We start from the raw sequence: 20,348 nt of genomic DNA, 5'->3' as shown, positions 1-20,348 counted from the left end.
ATTTCGTTTTATAAATTCTGAGCAGATTTGTCGCTCAGTTTCTTTTATTTAGTTTAGTTTATGTATTTATTTATTGAAATTGAGTTTATGAAGGAACGCAAAATGATTTGTTTTCAGCAAAACACGTGAAACTAAGGATTACGTGAACAAAATATGAACTACACATTTAACGAAAACTTCTCTTAATTATTATAGAATAAAAGTTGAATTGATTTATAAAGACAAGAATGCCGGAATCGTAGTAAGAGGAAGAAAAAGAAAGAAGGAAAAAACAAAAACAGAAAAAACCTGCCCTGGATTGCTAGTCGCCAAATTTCGCCAAGGCGAAGACGGCCTTTGTTCCTGAGAAGTTCGACCGAAGTTCTATCAGAAGTGTCTTCATTCTTCTTACGTTTCTTAACAAGTCCGAACTCAAGAAAAGTCCTCACGGAGTGGGATTTTTGTAAAATCATTCGAAACAAGTGAGTTCCATTTTACTTCCTTTCCTGTCATATGTGACCCTCTTGGCATTCTTACTTCACACACTGTTGCGTGTCTTTATAAACATTTGCATTCAGCAATTGATTAGCTGCTGGGATAAAATAAACGATATTAAATATTTATTGTGTTCTGCATATTTTAGTACCAAATTTTATACAAGCCTACAAATTTGGATCCTTTTAATTTAAATTATAACCATAAAAAACATATTTTTTGTCCAAATTTAAAATAAGATATTTATTTTTGTACCTTAAAAAATTTTCAGGAATTTTTAATTTGTCCTATTATTTTATTCATCTTATTTCTGTCCACTATTAAACATGGCATTCTGTATAAATTCCGAATTCTTTGTTGCTTAGAAGGCATTACCTCCTCCACGTTGTTCAGAAGAATAAATGAAACGATGGAGCAAAAGCCCTTGGAAGGAGGATTGTCCTCCAGAAGTTCAACGTTTCTGTTGAGTGTATTAACGAATCGAATATATCGATCCGTCGTACTTCATTGAAACTTAATCTAAGTCTTAAGATAATGTAAACACCAGTAGATACTCGAACATTTTGTAAAAATTGGATTTGATTTCAAAATTATTTATTTCAGTTTCATCTTTTATTAAATAATTCGTGCAAATGAATCACAGGACAAGTGCATCATTGGCAGATAATCAACAGGTAGGTATCGTTAGCAAGTAGATATCGTTACCAATGGATTGATAGTGGAACCGATAAACATTGTAAACGAAATTTAAATCGTGGTGATACACTTGATGGTGGTGGTGTATTTTTTCAAACTTTGCTTTTTCACCTCTTTACTTAAAGAAGACACCTCTCAGCCCATTCGGTTATTATTCCAGGAGTTGAATTCCTCATGCACGTCTCACTTCACTGGAACGTGATTGACAATTTTTTGAGAATGATTAGACTGTGTGGATACTTTTTTGCGTTTTTTAATGGATCATTTTTTTAATGAATTTAATGTACTGTTTATTTTTCATGTCGTTATTTATATAAATTAGATTATAAAATTATGATTTTGATCTAATACTGCCGGAGATATTGGATTTCAGTATTACGAATGAACATTTATCGTATCGATACATAAGCTGGCTTCGATACATCTTTCTATTCCTGTGCTCCAGTGTCTTTATGAAAATAACGAAATAAACTTTTAAAAAACAACAGTCAGAGTATTCTCTCCAAAAGTTTCTCGCTCATAAAGGAAAATTACGCCATTTCAATCATTTCCTCAAACTATTGAAACCAACATATAAAATTTCTTAACTGAAATGGCAATTGCAACACATACATCAGATTTGATATATTTAATGTGCTGTGTTTTTATTTATGTTTCGCATTGACATGTTTCTGAAAGTACAGACTGATAGACATTCAACTCCTCGTTGGATCAGGCTCAACATTTGGCAGGTCTCTACACTATCGATGCGAAATCAATGTATTGATTTTTTTTTCTTTGTAGCTTTCTTCGTTTTGTAGTTATCATATTAACTTATATTCCAACAACCGGACAGACAGATTTCTTCAAGATACATTTTGCTCAAAATCCGACAGAAGCCTACACATTTGATGCAAAGACTCTGCATCACATTGACATCTGTCTAACTCAAAGCGTTTTCGAGTTATCTGTGTCACAGACAGGCAGACATTTTCGAAAAATATGTCTTTCGAATTCAGAGAGGTCTGAAAGGTGAAGATTCGTCAACATCTCCGAGTCGGCAATACTTTCTTTATACTTTATGTAGGAAGAAAGTCCCTCGTTAAACTGTTCAACGAGCCAATGCAAAATTTGATTGGTATCTACACTATGGATGTTAAATATGTGTACCGAATTTTATTACCTGCCTCTCTTCGCTTTGTAGTTCTGGTGTTAAATTATATTCGATGAACCGGACAGACAGACCTCCTTTGAATAGAGTTGGCTCAACATTTGATGGGAATCTGAAAATGGGGTGTAAAGATCATGCATCCACTTTCGTCTATCTAGCTCAGAGCGTTTTGGAGCTATCTTTGACTGAGACAAACAGACATTTTCCAAACATGTGCCTTTTGAACTCAGGGAGGTTGAAAACGTGGATTTTTTTGACTCTACAAGAAAATAAAAAATAGTGATGCATTGTAAAAATGACAGTTTAAAAGTACCGTATTGAGTTCTTTTTCTGGAAATAAAATCATTTCATCATTATTCTTAGACCGGCCTTGCCCTAACCTCTCCATGAAGCAGAGCACAATGAAATCACAAAAACAGAAGTTTTCATAATGATCAGTGATTCTTTTTCGATTCGATTTTTCTGGATTCAGAAGATTTTGTTACAATGCATTTGCTTACACCTTCTTTACTGAGAAGTATCCAGATGCAATAATAGAAGGGTAGAGAGTTATGCATCTAATAATCTGTTTTAAGCATCTCATTCTCCGGGAATGAGATGCTTAAAATAGCTGCTTGATTAAAATACATTTAAATTTTTTATTCCGTGGTATACAAATAGAATTTTGTAATCATTATGTACTTCGTCGTGTACAAAGAAAATGTTGTGTTCTGTTTTATTTCTTCGCATACAGAGAAGATTTTATCCTTTTCTACTTCAACCTTATACTAAGAAAATTCACCATTAAGCCATTCAACCTTGTCATTTTAATGAATATCCATGTTTCAGATCTCTAAAAGCTTGTAAAAATCTTTTTTGAAATTTTGTCTGTTTGTAAACACGATTATTCATTAATACAATCCGCTAAATATATGAAATGTAGCGTTCTTTCTGTACATCAGAATAGTAGATTTCTATTGAATTTTGTGTAAAATCCGTTTAGGAAGTTCTCTTTCCGTAATAAAAAGATTACTGACACTGTTATAAATTAGGTGGAAGAAAATCTTGTCTGATGTTTTGTCATCGGATTCGTAGATTTGATTCAAATTCGGATCAAACCTATCAACAGATCGACCGTCCATTGCAATGTGTAGACGCATATCCTTAAACTCTTTCTCGCCATTCGTGAACTGTATTAACAAAATTCGGTGAATGGGTTGTCATTTAATCTGTGGATGTGTATGCCAGATATTGGGTCTATCTCGCTATTTAGAAAAGAATCATTCCGAATAAGGAGTTTTTTAATTGCACCAAGAAGCATGAAATGAGTCGTATTTATTTTGTCAGTTCGAGGGAGAACAGTCCCGCTACACCAAATTTTATTTCTGCATGATCGTTTAGAAGAGGTCATTTCTGCATAAAGATAATTTTTCATTGTACTAGAAAGTAGGAAACGAACTATTTTTATTATATTAGTTACAGGAAGTCGAGAAGAGAACAATCCTGCTATATTGCGTCTCCATTATTCAAATTTTCGAACTGTTAAAACATTCCGAGTTTTCATTTCTACATAAAAAAAAAAAAAAAAAAAAAAAATGTGAAAATTTTTTGCATGCGGACAGGAAAAGAAGCCGTGAAACAGAGCAAAATTATAACTATTCAAAAAATATCGAATCAGAATGGCTTTCATAGTAAGCGATAGTCTACTGGTGTTGAAATCTGACAAAATCGACCAAGTTTTTTATGACCCTGAATTTCATTTAAGAGACGCTGGGCCGTCATTTGAGAAGCCGGTTTGACTATCTTCCTTTCTTCCCCAATCTGTACTCCTCAACATTAATGACGCCTGGTTTATCTTTTAGCTTGCGAGTTAATTGCTGGGTGCTTTCTCATTTATGTTCTGTTCAGATACCTTCTGTTTCGAGGAAGTGCTTATGTGTTGATAAAATTGAAAACCATTCAACATTTGACATGTTATAGATTTCGTGTGGGTGACAGCGCCTTTGAATTTCTTAATTTTAGCTTATAAATTTAAAAATATAATAATTCGATGTATGTTTGATATTCGGGTGGCATAATTATGAAGGCAAGATAGTAATAGAATGTTCATAATGCTTTCAAAAACTATTTAAAGCAATATTATTTGACCTTTGTGTTGTAGTACAAACCTTATACATTACATATATATTAATATAACCTAATCTACAATTACTGTATCTATGTTGTATTATGGATTTAATTTGTATAATTTCTTTAGCAGTCTGTTTATAGTAGCCATTCGTATTGCATTTTAATGTGATAGCATTCGAAAATAAAATACAAAATTTACAAGTTCATCTTCATTAATACCAATCGCATAATTCGGCCAATTCACATACAGCTTCTAACTACTTTAAGTGATTTTGAGAATCCATGGAATTGTACCACATGAGCGACTTTTAAAATGACGAAAAAAAAAATCGCTCAACTTTAGTTTCTAACTAATTTATTCAAAATATTTAGATTATAGTCAAAGAAGTATGAATCCTGATATTATAATAATATCTTTAGCTAATTTCTGCAAAACGGTGTATTCATTATTAGTCTGTTATTAAAATATTTTATTGTTGATATACACATGTAAATGTTTGTATCAAAAACCAATATCTGGCCAATAATAGCATTCTCCAAAGAAAGTCAGTGTTCACATAGTCGACATTCAACTTTCATGGCTAAGCTAACACAGACTCTTTAGTTTCAGCAAATTATTTATTCATTTACATATTTCCCAAATAAATAATTCCATACATCACATTTACATCACGTTATGACTGAAATATGTAAGAGAATCAAGGCGCCTCAAAAGGTCATTGTGTAGTCATAGAAGTGAAAGATAAAAGAAATAAAACGTGTGGATTTTAGTTACTAAATATAGTAAAATGTTGCCACGTGAGTTTAATTGCGTGCGAAATAGTTTAATGAGTGACTTTTTACTTTCTCTTACACGAAGCCTAAAGAAAGTGTTGCAACCGTCAAGAAATTCGGAGATTTTGACGAATGTTCACGTTTCAGACTTCTCTAAATACGAAAAGCATATTTTTGGAAAATATCTGCCTGTCTGTGACACAGATAACTAAAAAGCACTTCGAGTCAGAGTGATGAAATTGGGTCACGGCCTGTACACCGAATTTGTAGGTATCTGTCGAATTTTGAGCGAAATCTATCTAGAGGAAGTCTGTCTGTCCGGCAGTTTCAATAAAAGTGAACATGATAACTACAAAATGAAGAAAGCTGGATCGATGAAATTCGATACACTGATTTTACATCTGTAGTGCAGACACTTCTTAAAGTTTTGAGCCAGATAGAACGAGGGGTTGGATTTCTGTACGTTCAGAGACATGTAAGCGCAGCCACTCGAAAGCGCCAGCATTTAAATGGATCAAATTTTGTATGTGATTTTGTGATTATAGTTCTATGCCAAATTTTGATTTTAATCTTTTGGGGGAAAAAAGTGTCTAAAATAGAAATTAATTTTCATTAGAGAATATGCAAGAAAATTTTACGATGGCCACTTCCGCCGGCTTAACTCTGGATTACGATCCCAGTGAAATTGTAATCATCCTATTTTCTTCAGATTCCCAAATTTTTTTTTTTTGTTAGCAAAAGAACTTATTTCTCTTAATGCAAATCTTTTGCTGAACAGCAATCTTAAATGCAACTTCTGTTCATCCTCAATTCATATTCCATTTAATTTCGTGTCTTCTGATTCTGGGACTGCTTCTCCTGGAAAAGGGTAGCTCTAGAAAAATGTTCTGCAGATTATGGTTTTGATCCATCTACATTTTTATTTTAATTATCAGTCACAATGAAAATAAAATAAGATTTTTGGAACGTTTATTAAAGCGCTATGTAACAACCCTTTTTTTTTTTTAAATCGAAAATCTGGAATTAAAAAGAAAAATGAATAACTGTAGAGCATTCATATTAATATTCAGAGAAAATGACATTTTAAACATATTCATATCTTGATTTTTAAGTCAAATTTTTAAAGATATTCTCTGCAGTAGAATTCCTTAATCAATTTTCTTTCAGAGCTCTCGCCTTCATAACTTTGTTGTTAACAATTTATTTTGCAATCTGTAGACAAAAGTATATTTGTAAAATATTTCTTTTTTATTCCCAGCATTTAAAATTATCATTCTTTAATTTGCTTCGTTTTCATCTTTGTAAATTTCATGGAATCTTGCATTAAATTATTACTTAACTTCACGGCTAATAGTGGCATGAGTATAGAATCAAAATTTAATCAAGTTAATTGGAAAACTGATATTTTAGTTTTAAAAATATTAAAACAATGAACTGTCATTGAGAATTTACTATCGTAGGAAATTTTGAACATTTAATAATCTAGAATTAAACAATCCATCTTTAATAACATTTTAAAACAAAACATGCTATTAAGTATTGAATATGACTTTGCATGTCATTCACTTGGCTATACAAATATTTTCTGGTCTTAGTCGAAGGAAGCCATGATTCGGATTTGGTTGGCTGTGATCATTCTGGCTGTCCACAGAAAAGCTTGGGCCGCCTCCGTGGTCGAGGTGAATTCCGAGGTGCGCAGTTCCGTAGAGGAGTTTCTGAAGGGCAAGAGTAAGCTGCGGATGGACGACGCCAAGCCCCTGAAGGTGAGCCCCAATAGCATCCTGCCGCCCAAAACGAAACACCCGAAGCTGGAACTTGTGGAGGAAGCACTGAGGCTCATCTACCACGAATTATACGATGTCGCCAATTCAACCGAGCATATCAATGCCACCGAGTTGTTGAAAAAGTAAGACATAAATTCTGTATTATTGTCTTTCTGGATAGGTGATGGAAATGAAAGGTGTACTGAATTTTTGAATTAAATGGAATAATTGAAGATGGGTGTGCACTTAATCAGCAATATACTCATTGACTATTTACTAACCAATTTCTTTATTTATTTCATTAACCTTCTTTGTAAGAGTCGTTTCCCGAATGAAATTTACAAAGTATTTCTTAAATCCGGAGGTCAGATGAGTTGATTGAGGTTTGTGACAACCCAGCATTTCTTTCTGCTGTAGTGACTTTTTTCTTCTTCTCCCGCCCCTCATTTTTTTCTTCTTTTCTTTCACCCTTCATCAATATTCTAAACTAGCGCTTTTTCTCGCTGAATCGTATTCTCATCAGAATATTCTGTTTTGATCCTGAATTAGGAAAATAAACAAGACGCATGAAATTAATTATAAATAAAAATAGGTATTCATTACATTTTGTTGAAGTTTAGATTTCAAGGTATTTTTAAAATTTTTTTTAAACTGAATTTATTTTTCTTTCAAATTGCTGAACCAAACAAGCAAACAAAAAGTTCCCCATTTCTTTGAATTCATTCTCATTCATTCATTTCTCATTCATTGATAATCTCTTTTCAGATTTTGTTATTAGTTATTTTCGCTAAACTTCATGTTATTATTTAAGGGTTTTTTTCTTCATTGTATAATTATGTTATGTACGGGACAATCACAAAATGATCTGGATCATCTTCTGATCTACCAATTAATCTTTGATTTAGAACTCGTAACTGTGGAGTTTCGAAATCGATTTCTTTTTGAAATTCACGATCAGATAGCAATATAAACAAGAAATAAAAATTTAATCAAAATTAATCCAATAACTGATAGACACCGTTGCTTGTGTGGAAGCCGGGTTATCACGAACAGGCGTAAATCCAATGCCCGGGAAGCTTAAAATAGAAAAACACGTTGGGAAAAGTCCAGCACACCCGAAATAGCAGTGGATAATCCATTACAAAATTCCTTCTTTACAAACATGATACAAGTAATCTTAAATAACGTGTAAAATAATATGTTTAATGGAATTTTCAATTGAATGATAAAGAAGTGATATCAAGAGATAAAGGTCTCCCATTTTTTTTTATATAATTGTTATAACTTAAGAACTGAAATACGCACACTTTTCTTTCAAAAACTTTATTTTGGTTGAATCTTTCTTTGGTTGGGAAATCCGTAATGAGAACCTGAGGGATGCTGAGTTCAGCGGATCTCGTTGTGACCGATTCGGGTCACTGAATTTCCACTTGTCGCTTATTGGACGAGTCCAAAAACAGCAGTGTTCGTCTGCTTTTTGCAAAACATGTTTGAAAAACTCTGCGTAGACAAAGGGGGGAAAAAAATCAGAATTTTAAATAAAAAAGAATTGTTGCCATTTCCTTAAAAGGATTTCAGGTTTTATTTTATTTAAAAAAATAGTTTCAAAAATTTTACAAATTTATTTTAAGGATAGCTTTATGTTTATTTTAATACAGAGAAATTTTTAATGATATTTTCTGATTTGAAATAGCAATATAGTATTGATTTTTCTGTATATATTCTACATTTTCTTCATATTTTTCGAAAATAACTGGGCGACAGTTTAATAATAAATATTCCTTTTATCCATTTTATTCTTTTATATGATTAGAAAGGGAAAAAATTGTTTCAGGTTTAGCTTGGTAACAAATAATAATAATATCGGAAATAATAAAATTTCCGATATGAAATACTAAATTATGCTTTTCGTTTTTTACTTTTTATTTTGTTGGCATCTAACTTGATGACAATTTGATAATAAATATTTATTTTCACTTTCATACATGAAGAGAAATGGTCACAAAATTCTTTCTCAACGTTTGGATGCATTTTCAACTTTCGGTATTCCGGAAATTGTTTTGGATGGAATTATGTCCTTCAGTTTAAAAGAAAAAAAAAAGCTAGGAATTTGGTTTGAGGTTTTGGTACCACAATTGTTGATTTCAGCCAATCGGATGAAATCTGTCAATGTTAAGTCTGTCATTCGTACACGGGTGTGTGTCAACATGACGATTCAAAAATGCAGTGATCTAGTTGGGCATATACTCTATCATCAGATTGTAGATATGTGTCAATTTTCCATTAACTGGTTGTTTAAGTGTCCAGAAAATGTTTATTTGGGAACTCTCCAAAATACAATAAGCTGGCTAATGCAGGCATTTACGAATCCTGTTTTTAGGCTGAGGGAAATCATAATGATATACCAAAATGAAGTCAATGTCATTGTATTAAATGCATTTTGTTTTGTCACAGTAGATCAGCTTTAAAAGTCATTTTACAAACGCGAAATGATATAAATTTACGCATTTAAACAGTTGCGTCTATCGATTAAAAATATAATGCGTACATAATTTTAAAACGACTTTGTCATCATACTCACCTGGTGAAGGAAAATTCGACGTTCTAAGATGCTTTTACATGAAAAATTCGAATTTTATAATTTAAAAATAAAGCCCCATTTTTTTTAGATTCTAAGACAATCTTTATTTTCAATCTAAGTAAGACAGAAGTATAAATACTGCAATTTAAATAATGCGCAACAGATAAAGACGAATCTTGAAATAGTGATATTTAAAACCGGAAGTGAATCATTTATTCTACTTTTGCCGTAAAGTTCTCCAAAAATAACATTTAAAATGTTTATATTTACTCTCTACTCCCCAACCCCCACCTCAGCTACTGATCACTTTTTTCAAGCAATTCCGATGAAGAAGTTTGGACAGAGTTTTCACTTCTGTTGTCATTATATAAAATAATGATCAAGTATATTTTTTAAAAATCATTTAAAATCATTATTAAAAAATTTTCTGAGACCTAAATATTTCACAATGATGGGTTAAAATACATGAAAAATCGCTTGATATGCCAAAAACAATAAAATTGAATGAAATTTGGTAAGCATGTATCAAAAACTTTGAGGATATAATAGACCGCAGATTTTAAAATCCTTCCACTTGGCCATGTTTTACCGTCATCTTCTGTTCAAAGCATCGAATCATTTTAACAAAAAATCGTTAACACATTGCCACATTAGTGACCACGTCATTCGCGCGTGATTCACACCTCATTTCTAATGACACCGAAACATCTCATTTGTTCCCTTTTCAACTATGGATAAAAAAAAAAAGAAAAGAATTATCTCATTCAATAGATGGTCAGAATTTCACGCGTACAGTCATTTCCTGTGCCTTCAATCTCTCCATTATTTCGCTGGGCGATTGTTACTCCTTTATTTCATCATCAGATGAAATCTTTACCACAGCTTTCTAAGTACAGTTCCATCAATTGTTCGGCAGTTCTGCTATGTTCTTTCACCAGCTTTGAGGTCATCGCTATCCTCTTCCAGCCCCACAATCTTGGCGAGATACAACCTCGTCGATTAAGCCATCACTGACACTGGTTCAACAACACTGTCCGGCAGAAGCTTCTCTCAGAACAAATGCCGAAAGACTGATACAAACTAATTCAGCACATGATGTCACCTCGTTCTGCGAAACATCACTTGTTATTTGAGTCACTTTTTTACATTTTGTTTTGCTCTTTATGCGAGATTTGATTGCATTTATTATACTGTTTTTACCTAACATTGAAAATGTTAATATATATAATTTACTAAGCAGGATTGTTTTAGTAAAAGATAATGACAATATATATTTTTTCTTCTGGCTAGGAGTTTAAAGTTATTTCAGTTATTTGGCACTAAAATTTTTTTTTATTGTGTATTACTTAAAAATATTCACCAAACCTTGCCCCTTCGCTGCCATCAATGTTGGAGAAAAACGTTTAAACTGTGTACGTTTAGAAGGTTGGAATGAAAAATATATAAGGTAGTCTCTTCTGAATCAGTTTAGAACAAAAGATTTTAAGGCATGCTTTTCAAAAGGTAAAACTTTTGTATTTTCTATCTTTGCAAGACTAAGAGTTCTCATGAATTTTCATTTCTCTGATACTTAATTTTGAGGGGAAGTGTTGGGGATTCTCGCTTGATGTTTTACTGTTCAACATCAAATGATAACGCGATGAAGAGCGTGGCTGTATCGCACACAGGGCAAATAATTCCATTTTACGCGTTAAGATTAACGTAACATTTTCATAAATTTTTATTTTTCGGTTAGAAAAGCAAATGTTTACAATTACTGATGTTTATATATGAACAGTGAAGTTGACAATAAAAAAAAATATCTTACTCATTATATGCAGCTATATGCATGCTTTAATGTGCATTACTTCGACACATAAACCATATTCTGTATAATTCCTGTTACTCGGAACACATTGCGCGAGATTTATTTCTTATCTCAAGTATCATTTATTTACGTATATGAAAAAAATACCCACTCATTTAATAAGAACAATAATGAGTGATATGATAACACTGAGAAAATCTGTACATCTAAAATCTATAGTTGATATTATTTTATATTTGAGAACAGATTTTTACTATGAAAAGCAACTTTCATATAATGATGAAGTGCAAAGAGAAAATAAGATTTTTTTTTGTTACATCAGTATAAAACAGTTCTTTCCATGTTTTTCCATCCGGACAAGAAAAAAGAAATTCGTAAAGCCTTTCCTTTCTCTCAAAATGAACTCTTTTTTTTTTGGTAATGAGATTTTCTTATTTTTGTGAGGTTGCTTTCTCTTTCCAGTGTCAAGTCTTCAGCGAAGCATTCAATCCGCCTCATCAAAAACACGGATTTTCCGCCTTCCAGGTTTCTTTTCATTCATTCACTCTTGTAACTTTTGTTATCTTATTCACAGCAGATCAAGAAAGGAATTGGAATTCATGCATGAACTTGAATTCCACAATAAATGTGTGTTTTGGCCTGCTCGTTTACCAATCTGATTCAGTGTAAAAATTTCGATGTCTGTTACGAAAACTATGGAGAATATTTTTTGCAATCCTTATATAGTAGACCATACTAGGTGAAGTAGAATTAATTTCGCATATACTAGATACGTATTTAAACATCTGGAAGAAGAGTTCGCCCTCCATTGAAAAATGTATTCTCTATTATTATCCTACAATTTTTTCCAGAGACGAAGTGTAATTTCAGCAATGAAGAAAGTAAACAAAATTTGGAAAAATGTACTCGGAAGAGGATGGGATACTGGAACATGCCAATTCTTCTGTTTTTAACAAACTTTATTGTTTCCGTCGTCGATCAGCAGCGGTGACTTCATTTTTTCATCCTCTGTAGATCTCGTACCTTGAGCTCCCGCCAGAGCTTCTTCAGCAATGGCCTGAACAGCGCATCTGAGTACTTGATGTCCCTGGTGGAGAACTCTTTGGAGGACTGGCCTAGTCTGCCTCGTCTAGAAGCCCAGGAGTGCATGAAGAGGAGCGTCTGTGAGGCGCACAACCAACCCAAGAAATACGGGCTCATTGGTCTGGTGCTGCAACTGCTCTTTCCGTAAGTTTTTTTTTTTTCATTTCATTTTTTTCAGCTAGGATTAATTAATGTGCGAATTTCAATGAGTCGAGGCTTTGGAAAGGGTCTTTTCATCTTGAATCTTGCTTAAAAGAATCTTCTACAAATGATAAAGTTAGACTTTCGAAAGGAATTATGAATTCCTTTCGATTCTGAATTGTTCAAAATGTTCCAGGCATCTTTATATAAAACGGGCTCACAAAAATTAAATGAAAAATACTTGAAATAAATTAAAATTTAAAAAGAAATCAGCAAAAAAGTGATTCAATTTTTTTTTCATTTTATTCTTTGCTTACGGATTTTAGAAATGCAAAAATATTTCGATTCCTATTTTACTTTGGTAAGAACCATTGTGAACTGGAATCACTAGAGTATGATCTCGTTGTAAATCAACCTATAAACTTGACAACTGACACATGAGACTGACTCATGTTGCCTTAATGAAAATGGTGTTCTAGATGACATACAAGTCTTCACGGAAACACGAGATATTTACATTCACATTCCACTTACTAGCATGAGGAGTGGCCAATGAAAGTTTCATGAACCTTTCTAGCAAAACCACATCTACCTCACTCTTTTCCCAGAAAAACCCACACCCCCTTGTCAATCAGATAATGCAGTCGCCTGCAGAACCTCTGGGGACTGTTTCCAACAGTCTTTGCATTCCATGATGCCATCAGACACGCCAGCCATGTTCTCCGTGATTTATTCGTTTTGTAATATGTCTATTTGGAGAGACTGTCGAGAATGATAAATGCTGTGGGCGGCTTGCATTGCTTTCACGGATCACTGAACTCGCGATCGCTGCCGACTTCTGCTGAACGCTCAAGCAGAAACAAAGGAGCTTCCTTCCTGTTTGAAGGGAGTCTGAAATTCATTGAAATGAATCCTTTAAAGAGGCTTTGGAATGCAAATTATCCTCACCGAAAATAAGTTTTGAGAAAACATTGAAACCAATCAATCTGTCAGGCTTGGTTCAAGGGGCAAAACCAAGCCCTTAACTCCAGCAGTTCAGCTATTATGCCACCCTCTAATATGAAGGCTCTCAACCTTTTGAAATTCTGCACCGCATAAACCAAAAACAAAAATACATGTTAAGTCCGTCAGAGAGTAACCTCGTTTCTCAGAAGCTAATTATCAATGAAACGATACATCAAAACCGGAACTTCGTATCATTTCGGAAAATTAGGCTTTTAAAATGATGTGTGGTTTTTGTCCAAGCGAAGAATGAAATTGTTTTTATGCATTTTGAATTGATCAGTGCTGCAGGAGGTTTTGGAAAAATATTGGTTTAAAAGAGAATAATATTAAAGTGGAGTGATTCAAGAGCTGTTTGATTGAAGTAGTACTATGAATACAGTTGTAAATGCATGATTAAGCAAAAGTATAAAAGAGTGAAGTAAAATAATGAAGTTATAAATGGATTAAATGTTGGAAGTAGATCTTAAAAGAGTATTAACATTAAAAATGAAACAAACTGTATAGATTTTTACATTTTACAGAAATATGTATACGTTTTTTAATTCCATCATTTAAAGAAACAAATTAATAGAAATTTTATGTCGAAAATTTTGATTTTGGATATTAATTTTTGTTTCTTGAAAACTTTTAACATGAAAATTTTTATTTCATAGATAAAATAGTTTTTCAAAAGATAATTTAATCATTATTTTTCAACTATTTGAAAAATAATTCTGATGAACATTTTTTATTTCAAATTTATATTATTCAATTTTTTCGAGATATTGAATTATTTTTTAAAATTTTTAATAACTTATAAATAAAGGTATAGTGAAATATTAAATCATATGCCTTTGTAAGCCTGGTTTTATATATCAAGAATAAAGAGAAAAAATTAGTTTATTCGAAATTTATTAATGGACAAGGAGATGAATCGGTACTATTAACTGTTTTATTTTTACATTCTTTTTTAGAAAGATGCGCAATTTTATATCGTATTTTGATAATTGTTTCGACTTTTTCATTTTAAGAACAACTGACCTTTTAAAAACCAATATTGCTTTGTTTATTTTTAATTAATAACAAGGCTGAAAATTGATTTTCGCAAAGATATGAAGTGTCTCTTCGGATCTAATTTCTTCAACTGTAATGTCAAGTGAAACTCGTGCGATTAAAACAAATGCTTGGGCACTTAGAAGTTATATAAAAATTTAAGCTGTGATTTAAAGATCAGGCTTAGCTACCAGAATTGTATGATACCTCCACTTATTTTTGAAACTAGCGTATTTCAAATGATAAATTTTTGCATTTTCTTTTGAAAAAAATCTTCTTGGGCGGAAGAATTTTTGACTTCATGTCTTTAATGAAACCGTGACGTGCTTAATATGTTCATGAGAAAATTCCTACTAAGGCGGATATATGCCTTAACAAAGTTTGTAGAGAAAATACTGAATACTAAAAAACTTTTGAATCTATGTGGCCAACTTGTGCTACCACAACTTGTCTTGGCGCTTTCGTGCATAAGCGCTTTGCCAATCGGAAGAACAGGCCTTGTAGTCCTCTCAATGTATGATATACTGACCACCTTTGACGATCATCTGGTTTCATTCATTTCATGGTACTTGGTCTCTTAATAGATTTGTTGGCAAACTCATACTATTATAGAAGCCTGAGGATAAATTGTTCATCGTATTATACTGCTCTCTAATTTTCTATCTGATCAACTTAACACTCGATTATTCGAGGCTGTTATATTCAATCTAAAAAAAAAAAAAATGGCTTGGTGCTCCCCCCCCCTTCCAACACATGTGGGCAGAAATCTACAGTTAATTATGTCATATTTTTGCATGCAGAATTCGTACTATGAATAAAACCAAAGCGTTTTCTTTTTTATTTTATTTATTAGTATTTTTGCATATTAATGGTAGCTGCTGTGTGGAACTTTTCTGCTGATAAATAGGTAATCTTCTATGCATGTGGATTTTAATTAAGTGGAGACAAGAGCTTGAAAAGCAATTATTTGGAAGAAAAATGTATAAGATAAGAAACGAATTTTTCATTCACAAAGTAGAACAAGTATCCTAAAACAAACTAAAGCAATGCAATGCCGGTGTAATACCATGTATATTCAGGAAATCTATAATTTGGATGACGATTTTTCTTCACATGGAACTTCTTTACAGAAAGCTAATATTTTTAATTCTTTATCGCATTGCTAGAAGCGTCTATTATTTCTGAATCATTTACTTTCTTATGTTCAAAATAGGCAAAAAAAAAAAAAAAAAAAAAAAAAAATATTATTAAAAAATCGACATCGTTATTTTGATGAATTTGAAGTTAGATCTTCTATGAATCCCAAAAAATCCATATCTTGAACTTATTTATTTTATTTTATTTTTGTATTTTTACATTCTGCCTCTCATTCAATCTGTGTTACTTTGTTTGCAAATACGATAATCCAAAAATGTTGCGCTTTAAATGAATAATATTTAGTAGATGGTTTTTTACACCAAAAATGTACAGTTGGAACACACTTCGGGCAAAATTCGCTCGCGGGAAATTTCTCTCTCTGTGTTAATGTAGACATGATAACATAACCCCTAGGTCTTCGAATAACACCACCGGGAACACCCCCTCCTGAAACTGCTTGGCATACTCTTCAATAACGATCTTATTTTCCATTGATTTAAATCATTGCGTTTGTACGTTAATATGTTTACATGCAAGCTACAATAAAGGGCAACATACGGTTGACGAATTTGGTTCAAAATGTGACAAATATTTATATTTTAGAGACTGTACTAAATTATATACATCTAGCTCTTTGCGTTTCATAGTTATGGGGTTCACTTGCTCTAAAATAGTCAGAAAAACAGACCTCTTATGAAAGAATTTCTTTGAAAATTTGATTTAAAAAAAAATCTACACATTTGATCGTAATTCCATCTACTCATTTTTAATCGTATAGCTCAAAGAATTTTTGAACTATCGTATTCACAGACAGACAAACATAATGCCAAAAATGCATTTTTTGGCCTCAGGGTGAAGAAAGCGAAGATTCTACAGAATCTCGAGTTCAAATTTTTGATGATTACAACACCTCCTCTTTATTTCGCAGAGGAGAAAGTAAAAACGCAAGTAGAACGCAATATAAATTTATCATTAGCATTGTAGTTTTGCATAGCGGTTTGAATGAAATCCGTCAGAGGGTTGGTCCTCTGCATATTTGTCTTTTACACATGTATTTGAAAATGATAACTGTGGTATGGTTTCCTCGAAACTTTCATGCATGCTCTCGAATAAGGCCTTATCTTCCTTCCTACGTATAAAATGGTCGACCTTGGTATGACAGCGAATACTTTGCTATGGTATTAGTGAAAATTGTTTACAGAGTATACATTTTTGGCGTGAATCTATCATTTTTATTAAATTTATTTCGATAATAGTTATTTTTGGCACCTTTATGTTGACCCATCAGTACACAAATTTTAAACAAAACTATAGCTGTAGTCACAAGATGACATACCGAATCTCATTGATTTAAGTCATTGCATTTATGAGTGAATGCGTCTACATACATGCGACATACAGACCGGCATACGGCTTTGATCGTTTGACAAATTGGTTCAAAATTTCATGTGCAAATTAATAAAATGAATAAAAGTATAAAAAAATCAATAAAAATAGCTTAAGGGTAAATAAGTGAAACTTCTTGTATACCAAATTGCCTCACTCTTTGTATTCTGCAGTTACCGCATTCACGAGCACGCGTCATAGGATGATGAAAACATGCTTCTCTAAGTCAGGAGGGTCAGAAAAGTGGAAATTTTCGAATTCGATTTTTTTGACAATTACAACATTTTCTCTAAGTAAAAATCCAGTGAGTTGGATAAAGGAAATGTGGTCATGTCACTTACACTGCAGATTTGTCTTAATTTTGGTTTTTCCAATCGGTAGAAAAAATATAAAGGAAAAGAAAAACCTCTCCCCAAATGCTTATTCGCTTTTCTTTGCTGCAAGTCGAGGTCAGAACACTCCTGTTGGCTCAATTGAACCAAACCTTCTTTCAAACTTGCAACTGTCATTTGATGGATGTTAGTTTCATGTATTGTCTACTGTTTTAGAGGTTTATTCACGCATTTGCTGTGAGGCCTAAAGACTAATAAATATCAATGTTATCAGTTCTCGTTTTGTTTCATTTACTCATTTACTGTCCTTTCTGTTCTAATATAAATGGAAATTATATTAAAAATCCAACATAAAATGTAGTTCCTAACAAGGACTTCAAATAAGTTCCCAATTTAAGCGTAACTCAGTATAATCATTTCAAATCACATTGAAAGTCTACATGGTTACTAAAAAAATGAATGAATGAGTTATTTTTTTGTTATAATTGCAGAGAATATGAATCTCAGTGAGTAAATTTCTAACTGATTACACATTAATAGTATTTAAATCAGTCCTAAATGAATGTCAGCTAGTTTATATTACTTTTGTTTTACAGGCCTTACACCAAAGCAGAAGACCCTAATAATGTTGTCTCCAAATATCAGCTAGCTGCTAGATACGGAAGACAGTCTAATGCCAACTGCGGAGTCCAGTACGATGGGTGCATGTTGAATTTGTTGGACATTGTTCAAGCTTTGGTGAACGCTTTCATACGTTAATTCCCCTCTTCACTTACAGCATGAAGAATTTCCAGTGTTTTTGTATTTACGATGTGTTTAAGAGAGATGCTGTACCGAAAAACCTATTGATTACTGAAATGGTTGCTTGTGCTCTATCTACAGAATGTAATTTGAGAGCATTTCCTTTAATTATTTATGTCTGATTATTTGTATTTATGTCATTTTTTACACTGTTTTGGGTTTGCACAATGCAGTTACAGTGAAAATTTAAAATAATTCTCGTGAATTAATATTTAAAGTGTCCCTATTACTTTTATTTATTATTTCAGTGAAACTGCTGTTAAATCTTTTATATGTACCTATAGAATTTTATATGTAGCTGTAGTTGTATTAAAATCAACGATGTTCTTCTAATAATTTTAAAATTTTGGAAAGAAGAGCAGGAAATTAATATTTCAGGTGTTAGCAAAACTAATTTAAATGGAAAACAGAAAGCCCTCGAGTAAACGGTCTAAACGAGATGAAAAAATATTTGTAAAATCTAAGTCCTGTGATGTAAACATTATTTGAAGTAGCTTATGATGCTTGAAATGGTTCTTAATAATGTAAAACACCCCATTGCTCAAATGTCAAATACTTAATATTTTTCTAATTATGATACTTGATAATTAGCTAAACTTAATGATTAACTAATCAAGTATGTCACCGAAACTTCGCGTCGAATACGCAATGCTGGAAGCATTGTTGTTCTACGTGTGAACCAATCGTTTAGTATAATAGCACCCAAATTTTCAAAAGCTAAGGAGACCACGGTTTTTTGTAAATAATATTTGAATTACAGAATATTTGAATTTCAGATCCCTTGCTACACGAAATATACCCGCATTGCTATTGAATTGTTACACTGGTTGGAGTGGATATATTCAGCGCAAAAATCCCTTTGTTGTTGGCTTGTCACACATGCACTTTTTATTTTTCAGATATTTTTCATTAAAACTAAAATTTAAACGACTGTAGTCACATGGGGAAATATTGGAGCTATCTAAAGAATATTTGAAAATTTTCTATCGTGATTTTATTAAATGATCGAATATGGCTTAGCATTGTCCTACTGCATTATTTCATTCAAAAGCTGGCTTCTTATTTTTCATGAAATTGTTTAGGTTTCAGCGAAGTGTAGCAGCAGAGTTGAGAGCCAATTGTTTCACTATATTCTATCCAGTCTTTAAGTAGAGCTCTTTCTTCGTCGAAAAAGGAGCTGAGCGTCACTTTTCTGGCATCTCCTTCCGGACATGCGGAGATGGGATAATGCTATTTCCATTTCTATTGAACCGAGTACAATTAGACACAATTCGCTACAGCAAATATCTTCATTTGGACAAAACCGGTTCATTAAAGAAATTCTGTTTATTGAAACTGCTGAATCGAGGGTCTTCTGTAAGCCATTTTTAAAAGCGAATATACATTTGTTTTTTCAACAGGGCATTTTTAGCTTTATGTACTGCGCCTTAAATATAATAATCTAACTGCGTCAAAGAGCTTTTTCACTTGTTATGATGAAACACATTTTTTCCCCTTCTGCCAAATAAGTTATTCTAGTAAATGATATTCAAGCGATACTGCTCATTTCCCACAATAACTTTTAAACGAATGAAAGTAAAAGTTTAAGTGTTGCGGATATTTACTTATTTACCACATTTTCATCTCTATTTTATCTCCGTACGATGTGGTGTTATCATTCGCATATTTATTTTTACATGTTTTTAATTTATTATTTTTATGTGTCACCCGCATTTGATAATACTGATTCATTATGTGTGAAAAATAAAGATGAGTTTTATTTTTGACTCTCTTTTAGTTACTTTTTTTCATATCAGTTCATTTCTGCATGAAATACAGCTAAGAATTTGTAGATCAACCAGTTCAAATTCTCTTCTCTCGGATCTATCGTATACTCTTACAATTTGGCGCGTTTTCTTTACAGGACTGCTTTAACCGAAGTCATACGGAAGCCAATGAAGGCGACCCATCATAGCGCAACTAGAAGTAACCTGAAAGGTCAATCAGAAACCATTCTAGCTGCATTCAGTTTGAATTTCACTTAATCCTTTCTGAATTATTCCATCATCTCCTCAGGAAGATTTATTTTGATCCATCC

General features: G+C 32.5%; 1 protein-coding gene across 1 annotated transcript; it reads left to right on the top strand.

Annotated features, from left to right (window-relative positions):
- The first annotated feature begins 330 nt into the window (after nucleotides 1-330).
- On the top strand, nucleotides 331-20,037 carry LOC129970931 (uncharacterized). Its single transcript, XM_056084500.1, has 4 exons — nucleotides 331-461; nucleotides 6,799-7,109; nucleotides 12,369-12,581; nucleotides 18,067-20,037. The coding sequence occupies exons 2-4, from the start codon at nucleotides 6,811-6,813 to the stop codon at nucleotides 18,227-18,229; spliced, it is 675 nt and encodes a 224-aa protein (XP_055940475.1). The 5' UTR covers nucleotides 331-461; nucleotides 6,799-6,810; the 3' UTR covers nucleotides 18,230-20,037.
- The last annotated feature ends 311 nt before the right edge of the window (nucleotides 20,038-20,348 follow it).

Source organism: Argiope bruennichi, chromosome 1 (assembly GCF_947563725.1).
Source record: "Argiope bruennichi chromosome 1, qqArgBrue1.1, whole genome shotgun sequence".
Classification (NCBI taxonomy): domain Eukaryota; kingdom Metazoa; phylum Arthropoda; class Arachnida; order Araneae; family Araneidae; genus Argiope; species Argiope bruennichi.
This window is presented reverse-complemented; position numbering and strand designations above follow the sequence as displayed.